This window comes from Thermobia domestica, chromosome 8 (assembly GCF_964235325.1).
Source record: "Thermobia domestica chromosome 8, izTheDome1.hap1.1, whole genome shotgun sequence".
NCBI lineage: Eukaryota > Metazoa > Arthropoda > Insecta > Zygentoma > Lepismatidae > Thermobia > Thermobia domestica.
This window is the reverse complement of record NC_137461.1, coordinates 24,537,954-24,552,032: the sequence shown is the minus strand read 5'-3', so window position 1 is coordinate 24,552,032 and position 14,079 is coordinate 24,537,954. Positions and strand designations below refer to the sequence as shown.

The following is a 14,079-nucleotide window of genomic DNA, read 5'->3' as shown; positions in this document are numbered from 1 at the left end:
CAATACATTTACTTCCATATATGGTAGTTCTCTTAACCTTTTCATCATTTAGATATGTAATGATATGTAATGACAGCAAATCATTTAGATGTGTAACCAAGTTACGCATAAAAGCTCAGAAATTTGCTACGTTTTTTCCTGGGCCCGTACCGCACATCTTTTAAAATTATAGATAGAATTGTTTTCTGAGTGTTTTGGGAGAATATTTTTGTAACAAGTGTCTTTATCCTCATAGTTATGACGAACTTCGCTAACACTAAGCGTGTAGGCAAAGTTTTTGAATATAAATATTATTTATATCGGATTCATAGGCGGCGCCAGGATTTTGGTAATGTGGGTGCAGGCTAGGATGGGATAACACATCCTAACATTGTTGCCAAAACGCTCTGGACTATTGAGCCTTAAGATCTCAAAAATAATCCCTAAGTTTTACTAAAAAGAAAACTAGAAAAACAGACTTAAGAAGTCACTCAAATACAATATACAAACATAGGAAACAAGAAATATACAAAATAGAAAGGATTAAAATGTAAGAAATCTGAAAATCGAAGTTAAAGTGGGTGCAGCTGCACCCATTGCACCCACTGTAGTGCCGCCTACGATCGGATTAACAGGCGGTGAGAAGACTTACACGAAATGTACACTTGCATGCAAAGCCACTGTAGTTCTTGTTGCAGATGAACTCATACAATCGTCAGGTATGCCTATACATCCGCACGAGCCGCAAGGAACGTAAATTGAAGCCAGACGTTTACTGGATAAAATGACGAAAAGAGTAATCGAGGATCCAATTCAACCACTTCCAAAGGTTTATACATACGTTCATTTCTTTGTTGTAAGGCATAACACAGTGATATTTAGTTTTATTATTATTATTATTATTATTATTATTATTATTATTATTATTATTATTATTATTATTATTATTATTAATAATAATAATAATAATAATAATAATAATAATAATAATAATAATAATAATAATAATAATTTCGGGAGGTCATTGCTATCGTAGTGCAAGCCATAGATTTTCGTAGTACGAGTACAGAGTATAATAAGTACAGAGTTGGTTTGTCAGATTTTACCAATGAACAGTGGAATAGCTAAGTGAACAAAATTTCATACCCTAGTTACCCTATTCACCCTGTATAAAATATTAACAAATGTGACAAATGGGCAAGAACGACTGACAGTGTTGAGGGATAGCATTCAAAACTGAATAAAAAATTGTCTCATGATCACCCTAATATATTTACATTATTGGAGTTATTGAAACAAGGACAGCAGGAGAATGAAAGTCTAATGTTGTTACTTGAAATAAGGAACGGCCAAAAGTGCATAAATTGAAGTACAAACGCTTAGATCATCGCATTAATACTTTGAAAGAAAGATTAAAATCTACAGTTATAGGTTTAATGGATTAAATTGATGCGCACGAGACGAGTCGAGACAGGATTTTTCTGACAAAATTCGAGTCGAGACACGGCTCTTCCAATAGAAAAATATACATTTTTCGAGTCGAGACGTCACTTTTAGAGCACATTTTCGAGACGAGACAGCCACAAATCTTGTCTCGTGCGCATCCCTAGGTATGAGTACGACAGAAAAAATGTACAAACAAACGAACATGTTCAATAACATAGCTCTTCTCTATTTTTCATTTCTCTTAATACTGATCACTTAGTTTAATTCATGCCAAAACGTATTTACTTCTTTTGGTGAATTGCATTAAATCAATATCTTGGATTCATATACAGCTAAAATCCCTAGACCAAAAAATTCCCTTTGTCTTAATGGTAGGCGAAACAGGAATAAGCAAAACATGAATTCCTGTTTCGCCTATAATCTTGATATCGTATAAATCTTGATAAATATTGCTGCGAGGCTAGTAGGCGAAACAGGAATAGGCAAAAACAAGAAGGAATCGAAAGAATTAGGCCATTTAAAATTACGTGGTAACTTTTGTAGCTTGTAATACCCAAACTGCTACTTAACTGCAAAATCATGGCTTGTTTCCTTGTTTGAGACATAAGTTTGTGCGGCGGGGCGGAAAATTATTTAGAGCATAGGGGCGCACAATAAATAAAATACGGGCCTGCATGTACTGTATATTAACTGAAGAGAACCAACTTACTTCCGATCAGACTGCGAGTCCGGAACGTCCGGTCGAACTAGTTCTTATCAAATTACGTAACTCAAAATATTATTTGAAAGTGTTCGTTCTTTCTCTCTCTTTCTCTTATGCTTTCATATAATAATAATAAATTATGAATACCGAAAAATTTGAGGAAATTTCCTTTTTTTTTTTTTTTTGTGCAATTCCTTGCTCTCACAGTGACTACCATAGTAATGTTATATTGAAAGAAACGTAACCCGCAGTATTGACCCTAAATTATGAAAGTTTAAAAGCAATACAATGGATAGTACTAGTGGAGAAAACGTATTGATTGATATGCTCAAATATAACAATGAACGGTACTCGTATCACAATGCTTACCTTGTTTAGCTTCAGTATTTGCAATATCCAGCTCAAGCTGTCGTCGAAGTATTTCCAAATTCACTGCATAGAACTCGTTTTCGTGCTTGCGTGGTTCTTTGAAAATATTAAAATCAATGTTGCTGTTTCTGATGTACTGTCTTGCGATTTCCTTCTCCTTTTTAAGCTTTGGAAACAGTTGAGAAATATCTTCCAACAGCGTTGATTTTCCTGTGGAGTGGGCGCCAGTTAATATTATCCTTGTGATGTCTTCAGTGTGTTCAGCAGACATATTTTCTGGTAATTACAAACGAAAAGAAAAAGTTTAAAAAAAAACACTGTCCAGGATACAAGCGAATAAGTTGACATACGAGGAGCGTCTAATAAGTTATCTACCTAGACCAGTAGCATAGCCAGGATGTGTGTTTGGGGGGGGGGCCCAAGTGCTGTTATAGGTACATATAGAAAAATTACAAACAAAAAAATATATAAACATAAAAATATATAAAAAAAATTACATACATCAAAGTACTAAAGTACATTGTCGGACCTCTTGGGGGGGGCCCGGCCCCTCCGGCCCCCCCCTTCCCTACGCCACTGCAGGAAGGAATGCAGATAGGCTCACCTGTCCATCACTGTTCTTCGATGTAGTTCCCATGGAAGTCTATGCGCCGTCGTCACTTTGTGGGCAGCGAAGAAATACCAGAGAAAAAAATAGTCTTTGTCATGGCCTGCAAACCACTGGGAGACAGTCTGTTGGAACTCATTGTTCGCCACAAAAAAAAAAAAAAAAAAGTTGTCTCAGCAGGTGTTTCTTCAGCTCTTGGAAGAGAATATCACTAGGGGCCATATCTAGACTGTATGGAGGATGATTCAACATATGGAAACTACAGTTAGCAATGACAAACTTAACATGTTCGTGGTGTCTACGTTGCTCTGACTGACCTGAAATTGCGCCGCGGGATTTCCCACAATAGACTTGGCGTCAGGGGCAGATCCAGGGGGGCGATCGGGGCAATCGCTCCCCCCAGAAGGGTAAACTTTTTTATTTTATATATATAAATAAAATCCATTCCAAAGTTTGGAGGCCTTAAAAGTAACAGTATGACAACCCACCGCCCCCCCCAGAAGTTGGTCCTGGATCCGCCCCTGCTTGGTGTGCGTGTCAGGCGTCATTTATGCTCCGTCACTCCCTTCCTGTCTACGTAGATACCTTATTGGACGCTCCTCGTAATATTCAAATATACAGATAGTTATCAGAATAATGGAAACATCTAAAGAAAACTATATAAATCTTCCATCACTTTCTTTCAATATAACGTTGGATTATCTTTCACTCTCAGAATAATTCTGATGTAACACGGAAAAGAGACATGGAGGACTTGAATAGTAGCAATTGAAATATCATTCTGTTTTTTATGTACTGTCTCAATTAGAGGGGTAATTCTGCGCCGAATTCATATGTTCAAAACGGACCAAGGATATTCAATTATATTTAGAACCGGGGATTGGGAAGACCATGGTAGATGTTCAAGACGATGCTCCTCAAACAACGCCGTAATAACTCCAACGGTCAATAGGCACATTATCATCCTAGTATATTGCATCATTAACTGGAAACAACATCTCGATCTTCCGATGCACATGGTCTTCAAATATGGCAACATAATCAGGGCAGTCACGAAATTGGTAAGCGTCAACACAGGATCCACTAAAACCCAGGATATCGCAGCTCACACCATTACAGACATATCACCACATGTTTCACGGCTGGGCAGAAAACACGGCTGGGCTGGCATGTTTCACGGTTCATATCCTTATTTGGGCGTGCGCCAGAAACAAACCACGGCTAAACCAAACCTTTGAAATAAGGTAAATGCCATATCATTCATCTGTAGTCATTAGCGTCCATGTTGCATGCTTACGGTACCATTGGCATCGTGCTAAAAAGTTACGATCATTTATCAGCGATCTCGCCCTACAACGGTACGGGATAATTGGTATTTCATGATTATTTATTCGAATTACAACTGTAACATATACATATTTGTATATCGCTTCGCAGTAACATCTCCGAAGTAAATCAATAATTTAAAATGTAGTTCAGTAATATTCGTTTATTTTCTAAATTATTGCACAAAAAAGGCTAACATGCATCAGGTGTTATTAAATTCTGAAATTGTGTAGTACATTAATAAAGTATGTTATGTTTTCTTCATAATATTTTTATCTGAAAGTAGCAAAGAACGCATAAAAGATGTACTGCGTAGTCGTTTCGTCCTTGAAACAATATGAGTTGGCCTTTTCACGCGACAGGCAGGTGCTCTGGCTTCATCCAACAGAGCACGGAAAACAGCACAGGCTCAGAAGCTTTACCTAACAATCCGTCTCTCCTCTTTCTAGCTGCGCCGGCTACAAGGAAGTAGGTAGAAAACTTATTTTTAGTCACGTGAACAGTGTGATTACATTGTACGTAAGGGTAGACATTTAAAAAGCTGCTTTGTGAGGCATGCTAATGCAAAGTCATGTGAACATATGAACAGTGGATAACATCAAGCGTCAAGACTTCCACTGTTGCCAAATCTCTTGTGGATATCAATCAGGTTACAGACTCCATATTACACTATCTAAATATTTTATTTGAACTTTTTTTTATTCCTAATCAAAAATAAATGTTCATAATTATTTTTATTCATTATTATTCTTCGTATTCATGGAGAGATACACGACTTCTGACTACATTACAGAGCCGCCCCTGCTTATACTACAATTATTAATAAAACTTACGGCCAGTTGCACAATGTCCGCTTAACAGCTTAAGCTCAGCTTACGGTATATTTTACGTTGCACAATGTTGGCTTCACGCAAAGCGAAGCTTAAAAAACCGCATAAATCTAGGCGGCAGATGAACTACCACTCAGCGGGGTTTTCTTGAGCATTCGATGCTTCGTTGTTCATAAAATTCTACCTGAGTGCTGGGTAGGATTGCAGATGCCGCCTTACTTATACTGTTGATGGTTTTGAAAGAAAAAAAAATACGATTAGACACCAGGAGTTAAGCGAACATTGTGCAACCGGCTGATAGCAGTTCTACTTCAGACTGCGAAAAGTTTGCAGTTCTTTTCCTACTTTCAGTATCCATACTCATTGCTAGACCTCTTGCTTCACTTCCACCACATACGAACACCAATCATAGACCATTCCCTGAACCAATCATAGGACACAAATGCTGAAAGAAGAAAATCGAAATGTCAAAGTTACGTTGAAATATTGCCGGATCCATAGAAACTCCTGCTTAACAAAGCCACACTTGAACTGATTGTGCAACGGACTACGGCTTAATTCCGAAGAAGTGCGGCTACGCTCAACCAGGAGTTACGCGAACATTGTGCATCCGGCCGTTATTCTTGTGAATTACTAACAAAATGACAAGGCATTTTCGGAAAATTTTACCCCAAGAAAGCTTTCCGCAAAAGCATACCACTTGTAGATTTTTCCATATGAAATGACTTACGCAACTGTACTAGAATTCCAATGAAACATTACTTTATAAAATAACAAAATCGCGTGATTCGTATTTCAGATTTTTTTTTTTTTTTTTAAAGAAAATTCACCCCGAAGAGGTAACTATCCCTTGTGAAATGAAATGAAATCTTCAAGTTTTATGTCCCACGGTATGCCGGTGAGCAAGGTGACCAGACGTCCCGTTTTAGCCGGGACAGTCCCTTATTTTCAACCGTTGTCCCGTTTTTTTCTGATTCTTAAACGGGACGCCTAAATGTCCCGTTTTTAAGCAAATATGACCCAGGTACCCCGTAATTATTACTCGAAATATAAATGGTCAATGCTAATTCTACACTCTTCCGTACCAACACTCATTGGGAAGGTTCAGCCGTGTCTAGAACTTCTGAATATTCAAATGAGAATTGAGTGTTCTGTGGTTCAAGTGGGAATTGAGTAGGAATTCTGAGTGTTGAAGTAGTTAAAAGTATTGTTGGGTGGTACTTAAGTTAGAAACGCTGTGTTATCATTCTTACTTGTGTATTTTGTAAATTGAAAACACTGCTGAGTCCCAAAATGCAATGTGGAATCCCCCCCCCCACCGTCGCCGATTCCTATGCGTCCCGTTTTTGAAAGTAAAAGTTCTGGTCACCTTGCCGGTGAGGCTAAAGGAGACGGTGAAGATGAGAAATGAATGAAATGGTGGAATGAAGAAAGTGGGAGGAAACAGGAGGATCCCGAGAAAACCCGCGAGCACGGTGTGTGTCCACCACAAAATCCACACGGCGCGAGCTGGAATCGAACCAGGGACCCCAAGCACCGGAGGTGAACGCTCTACCACTGAGCCAACGCGCCCCCAAGTCAACAACAGCTGTCAACGCTGCTCGTGCAAATCTTGATTTGAACGTCAGGAGATCTCAGTTCCTCCCCTCAGCTACCCGTGTTTTCCTTCTGTGCTACACACAGAGCAACCTAACGACAATATAATATTATAAATATTATTAAATATCTTAAGGAGCAACAAACAGCAGCATTACTTGGTGGTTCACGTGCTCTTGCGAATTGCGTAAGTCGACGCCACTGATGAAATATGAACATTGGTCGCAAGTAGTCATCCGCAAGAAGACTCCCTTTACGAGCCACCTTTTGTTCAAAGATATAGCCTCTAAGCGAGTGACGATGTATAAACTGGCATAAACGAACGGACGGGCAGAGACTCAAAATAACTTTTTCGGTATATAGGGGCTATGAAATGTCGAAATTCGCTGAAATTTCGAATTCACTTAGATTTTTTTCGCTTTTACGCCGTCACTCGAAAGCACAAAATAAATAAATCACGTCAACACATTAAAATAACTTAAATTAGTCATCGACTTTGTACTCTCATTTGTCTGACTGAATACACATACCGTAGATCGAGAATTTATTACTCTACTATTGTACGTATAACAACGAGACCGTTCCGTACCAGTCTTCACAAAAATTCTGCATACAGCAACCCAACCTATAAAAGTAAAAACTTACTATGACTGCTATCACAATTATTGTAAAGTTTACGTTGTATTAGTGCAAAATGTTACGGAATGGGCATTGTCTAAGTTTGATTTTTTTTCTTATTTTCGTTTAAAATATTTATACCCATATAACTGCCGTCAAACAAATTGACTTTCATAAATAGTTTTTTTTTTTTTTTTTTTTTTTAATTGCTTATTCAAATGGACATCGTAACGCATGGGCCCGATTGTCGCTTGTTCGGGATACTACGGGCAGAAATAGGGTCTACATTTGTTACATGTAAAATTTAGTCATAGGGGGCCATGCTCACTGGTTTGCTCAAGGAACCATAATGCGATAAAAACGGCACTGTTTATTCCTCATTTCCTTCAACCTGTGATTTTAATTTCACACACTCTCAAGACCTTGTTTCAAAAAGGTATCATAGTAAAAGCAGTAATAATAATAATAATAATAATATGATGTACGTGTGTATGTTTTGAGCAGTGGCGAAGCGTTCTATGAGGCTCCGAGGCCGGGCCTACCCTGTTTTTTGCCGTATATTTTCTTTATCTTTGCTTTCTTATAAAATAAAGTCAATACTTCAAGATTTCGTTTTTTTCGGTAACAAAATAGTATGTTGGAAGCACTGGGAGTCCCTTCCGTCTGAGCCTCACCAGCTCGTTAGACAGGTTTACGGGCTATGCTGCTCAGGAAGCGAAGCTATTATCGCTTGGGATTGCACGCATTGTTGGGAAAGTGCGAAGGCTCGCCTCTGGGAGTTTAGTTTTAGCGTTGAAGCCATCTTTCAATGCTAATATGTTATAAAATGATTTCCTTAACACAGAGTAGAATTATGTATTTCTATTAGCGATAACTTGCTTAAATTTAGGTATATACTCTCAAGTGTTATTCAGAGTAGCTGTTTTTTTTTTTTTTTCTACATCAAGCCTGGTCCATAATAGCTTGTAGAATGTAAGTCTGATACATTAAACATGTGCATAAATTTATCACACGCTACCGTACAGAATAAAATAATTATAATAATAAAATATTGGTTGAGTTTTCCATTTCATAGAATCAGTAGGATATTAACAATTATGTTTCGAGGGGCTTTGCTTGTTTCGCGAAAGGCTTTGCTAATTTTATGCCTGGAAATGTGAAAATTCTGTAATATATATATAAAACAATAATAATTTGCTATTGTTCAAGCCCGGAAGCCACTCCCTTAAATATGACACTTCATAGAATACAACATTAAATATTTTGCGTTGATTCAAATGAAATTCCTTCTGAGCACCAACATTTCTAATGAAGTCATTGTCACGTGATGCATTAATCAGGGGTGGACCAGGAGGGACTTCTGGGGGCGGTGGGTTGTAATACTGCTACTTAGAGCTACTTTTAAGAGCTCCAAACTCTGGAATGGATTTTATTTATATATATATAAAATAAGAAAGTTTCCTTTTCAGAGGGGGCTATCGCCCCGATCTTTCCCCCTGGCATTAATTAAATGCAGTATTTTATTTACTTTAAAGTGAAAGATGCAAGTAACAAACGCTTATCCAAGAAATTTGACAGCTGACTGTAAGAATGTACTTTCTTTTTCTCTCCCTCCATTTTCAAATGTGCAGGAAATGAAAATAGCAACTAAGGAGGAGATTCGTCTCATACCCCCTGCAAATCCCAGACAGAAGAAAGTATGAACTGCACTTCAAAATATATGTAGTGAAGCTAAATGGGAGTATTCTATTAATACATATTGCGTGTTTTCCTCACGTAAATATTTGTTGAGTAATAATAATAATGATAATACAATAATAATAAGCCTACTTTCTGTCTATTTTTGCTTATATATTCATCGTTTCTTGTTAAGTTAAACAACAACGAAAAACTACTATGTAGGCCTATACATGCACATAAATTCAAATCTAAACAGTGTTAGAAATACAGGTAAGAAAGTTCTTTAAAATAAATAGATTTAGTAGGTTTTTCTTTTTTTTTCTTTTTTTTCTTTTCTTTCTTTCTTTTTTTTTAGCTGAATAAGGGAAATAGAATTCTGACTAATTTTAAACATTTTATGATGTTATTTGTTACTAGTTTGTCGGGCCTACTCAACTTGTAGGATTACACTTCGCCACTGGTTGTGAGTTATTAATACCTTCATAGTCTGAAAGAAGACTTTTGATTTGCTTTTAGTTATATAAAAATCTCAATCCCCTTAGAGAAGTCATGGGCTCCCTAGGACAATTACCCCAGGTTACCAATACTTATAGTCTGACTTATAGGTTGCATGTCTGTCTCCCTAAAGTAATACCTTACAAATTATGTTTTCATAATATGTAACTTAAGTAAATTTCTCAAATTTGCATTTTTTAAAAATATTTTAAAGTGCAAATTGTTCATCTCATGATTGTACAGGGCGCACATTACCAGTCTCGTATATTTATTATTATTATTATTATTATTATTATTATTATTATTATTATTATTATTATTATTAATAATAATAATAATAATAATAATAATAATAATAATAATAGTAATAGTAGTAGTAGTAGTAGTAGTAGTAGTAGTAAATATTTCACGGGCCATTCAAGTATGTCAAGACCCACCTGAAACCTTGGACAAAGAGTCTGGCACCATTCATACCTGTTATCATCAAACATTTAAGGAAGGATTGCTTTCTATGCTGGTGCAGTGGCTAGCGCGCGTGCCCTCCGTACACTGGATGCCAAGTTCGATTTTCGGTGGGAGATTATAGAACCCATACGCATTACAGTGGTTCAATTTCAATTTTAAACTGTAGTACCAAGTATCATATAGCTTCGATGCTGAAAGGGGCACTCAACTTCAACAAGCACATAAATGAAAAATATCCTATATATAGCTTTACCTGGATAGCAAGGGCGCTAATCCTGGGGAGCCTGGGCCCCATGTATTTTTATGAATATGTATTTTTATCTATTTTTTATTGTTACGATATTTGGCATAATTTGAATTCAATTTGTCTTTAAAATCTTCATACATGCCTTCGTAGACCCTTGTCTGCAACTGCAACCAAACACACATTTGAATGCTTCTCTCACCTCACACCCCGGAGTTACAGAGAAATCAGTGACTTTGCTGGGTAGTACACACGGAAAAGTAAGTATTTGACAGTTCACAAATTTTATTTTGCCAATAACTCGGGAATATATAAATTAATTTGGATCTTCTTGTTGTTATCCTTAGAATAGTTATAACTTGACAACTTACCAAAGTCGGTACTCTAATAGATTAATTTATTGTTGAGTTATTAGGAAAAGAAATTTTGTCAACTGAAGAATACTTTCTTTTGTGACTGTACATTATTATGATCATTTCTTAACTATGCGTATACTGAACTGCAAAAACACCATTTTACAAATATATATATATTTTTAAAACGTTTGTATCTATTTATATTTTCTCCTCTGCTATTTACCAGTTAATAGTAATTACAATTAATTACCATCTCGAACACGCCACTTTACATTGCAAGATAGTTATCTAAAAAATTGTGTATGATATAAATAATATTTGAGCCATCTCGTGGCTATATGATTACCTTATAAGTCTTTGGCGTGAGGATCCCGGGTTCTATTTACGGAGGAAGTTCACGTGATTTGCATCCCATATTAAACTTAGGCCGACGTCTCATATAGCTTCGCTGCTGAAATGGACGGTAAACACCAAGCCAATCAATTAACGGTCCATAAAATGAAAACCTATGTACGTATGTTTGCACTTAGATAATACAATAAATATCTCAGTTAGTTTTCTTCTTTTATACATCACATGTCAAAAGGTGAACGAATAAAAATGATGAAACATGTTTATAAAAATTAGAATTTCATTTTCCTACGAAACAATCCTATTTATTATTCATTCTTTTCAAAATATTTTTATTGCTTTTTACTTACCAAAATACAAAAGACAAATGTGGAAATTTCGTATTGATTAATTTAGGAATCCACGTGTTTCTTTCTCGCGACCACTCAATAAGGCTGTCTCGACCACTCTCACGCACCTTACGAAAGGAAATGACACAGTGGAGTGCATATGAAATATCGCGCAATACATTTGATATCGCCTAGAACAATTGAATGCAGCCACGTCTCCTGTTGACTATTCATTGCTAGTGTTACAAGTTGGAAGGAACTTGATTATCGCAGAAACGGGAATTTCCCTGTCAGCTCAAAACTGCGCAGAATTGATTTTTGTTTTAAATCAAATCTCACTTAGGTACTTGAAAAAATATGATTAAAAAAAACATTTAAAGAGAGAGTCTGAATGACTTCTATAATAGAAGTAAATCAATAGACACACGCGTAAATTATTTAATATTTACAAACATAATTGTTTGAAGGAAAAGAAAAAATAGCTTTACGTAAGTTCAATGAATAGATTACTACCATGTTAGGAAAGTGAATATGTTCAAGAATTTACAAAAAGTAACGACTGAAGTGACATCAGTAAGTATCTACAGAGTGTCCCAAAAGAAATGCAACCCAAATTTTGAACAAGTATAATTTTTGAACTAAGAATGATACAGACATGATTTTTGCGACAAAAGTTAGTAATTATTTTACTATTTTTTGCAGAAAACTTGATTCACTATGTTATTGATAAGTTATATTGCCAACATGTGAGAAGATGAATTACAGCTGTGTAGTGTTTTTACTGAAACATCGTTGCCAGAATACGCTATTTTATTTTTAAAAAATGTTTTTTTTTTCTGAATACGCAAAAAAAAAAAAAAAAACTTTACAATGGTCAACGCTTGAAAACAACATGCAGTTTTTGTCCCATCCGATAAATACTGATGCGTACTAAACAACTGCATTAAGAATTACCGTGATTAATTCTTTCTTCTGTTCCTCACAATTGATTATAAGCAATTTGCAAGTGTTTTTGATTTTCACTTCTGGTCATTTAAATAATTACTAAAATTCAACTTTACGATTTTTCTCATTAGTTTTATTTTCAAAATATCTCCATAGACAACGCTAACTTTTGTCACAAAAATCATGTTTCTATCAATCTTTAAAGAATATACTCGATAAATTGGGATAAATCGAAAGTTTGGGATAAATTTCTTTTGGAACACTCTGTATCATTAGGCTCAACCGGCATTTGTTTATCCGTCCATCCATCTGCAAGTCCAATCTCTCTGTCTGTTCAACGATAACTCTCATAAAATTTACGTGAATCTTGATGTGTGCCTTCCTCCAACCTTCCAAAAATAACTTCATTGTTTGATATTATAATTCATAAAAACTAAGCGAGTAAAAAGAGCTAAAATCCAACATATCTTGCAACTTTGCACATTCAGTATCCGTACTGACCGTACAAAACAGTTTCCTGGTATCTGTACAAAGAGTGACGAAGCTTTAATTTCTTCGGAGATAAATTTGGAAGGGCAGTCTGAGAGAGGCATCTTTTGGAGAGCAGCTATTTTACACACACACACACACACACACACGTATATATATATATATATATATATATATATATATATATATATATATATATATATTTACTATGTGATCAAAATTATCCGAGGCGCCCTTCATCGGTACTGCTGGAATTCAATATGGTGTTGGCCTACCCTTAGCCTTGATGACAGCTTCCACTTTTGCAGGCATACTTTCAATCAGGTGCTGGAAGGTTTCTTGGGGAATAGCAGCCCATTCTTCACGGAATGCTGAACTGAGGAGAGGTATCGATGTAGGTCGGTGAGGCCTGGCACGAAGTCGGTGTTCCAAAACTGTGCAGGCCAGTCCATTAGAGGGATGTTATGGTCGTGTAACCACTCCGTCACAGACCTTGCAGTATCAACAGGTGTTCGATCGTGTTGAAAGATGCAATCACTATCTCCGAATTGCTCTTCAACAGTGGGGAGCAAGAAGGTGCTTAAAACATCAATGTAGGCCTGCGCTGTGAGAGTGCCACGCAAAACAACAAGGGGTGCAAGCCCCCTCCAAGAAAAATACGACCACACCATAATAGCACCACCTCCGAATTTTACTCTTGGCACTACACACGCTGACAGATGACGTTCACCGGGCATTCGCCATACCCACCCTGCCATCGGCTCGCCACATTGTGTACCGTGATTCGTCACTCCACACAACGTTTTCCCACTGTTCAATCATCCAATGTTTACGCTCCTTACACCAAGCGAGGCGTTGTTTGGCATTTACCTGCGTGATGTGTGGCTTATGAACAGCCGCTCGACCATGAAATCCAAGTTTTCTCACCTCACGCCTAACTATCATAGTACTTGGAGTGGATCCTGATGCAGTTTGGAATTCCTATGTGATGGTCTGGATAGATGTCTGCCTATTACACTTTACGACCCTCTTCAACTGTTGGCGGTCTCTATCAGTGAACAGACGAGGTCGGCCTGTACGCTTTTGTGCTGTATGTGTTCCTTCACGTTTCCACTTCACTATCACATCAGACACAGTGGACCTAGGGACGTTTAGGAGTGTGGAAATCTCGCGTACAGACTTCAGACACCCAATCACCTGACGACGTTCGAAGTCCGTGAGTTCCGCGGAGCGCCCCATTCTGCTTTCTCA

General features: G+C 36.9%; 1 protein-coding gene across 1 annotated transcript in view; it reads right to left on the bottom strand.

The window, feature by feature from the left end:
* The window catches only part of LOC145691587 (uncharacterized), a 33,021-nt gene extending 21,418 nt beyond the window's left edge, over positions 1-11,603 (bottom strand). The window contains exons 1-2 of the mRNA XM_081766993.1: positions 11,416-11,603; positions 2,498-2,773 (exon numbers count right to left, since the gene is read on the bottom strand). Coding sequence (XP_081623119.1) covers positions 2,498-2,768 — 271 coding nt within the window. The 5' untranslated portion in view covers positions 2,769-2,773; positions 11,416-11,603. The remainder of the gene's footprint in view (positions 1-2,497; positions 2,774-11,415) is intronic.
* Between the last annotated feature and the right edge of the window lie 2,476 nt (positions 11,604-14,079).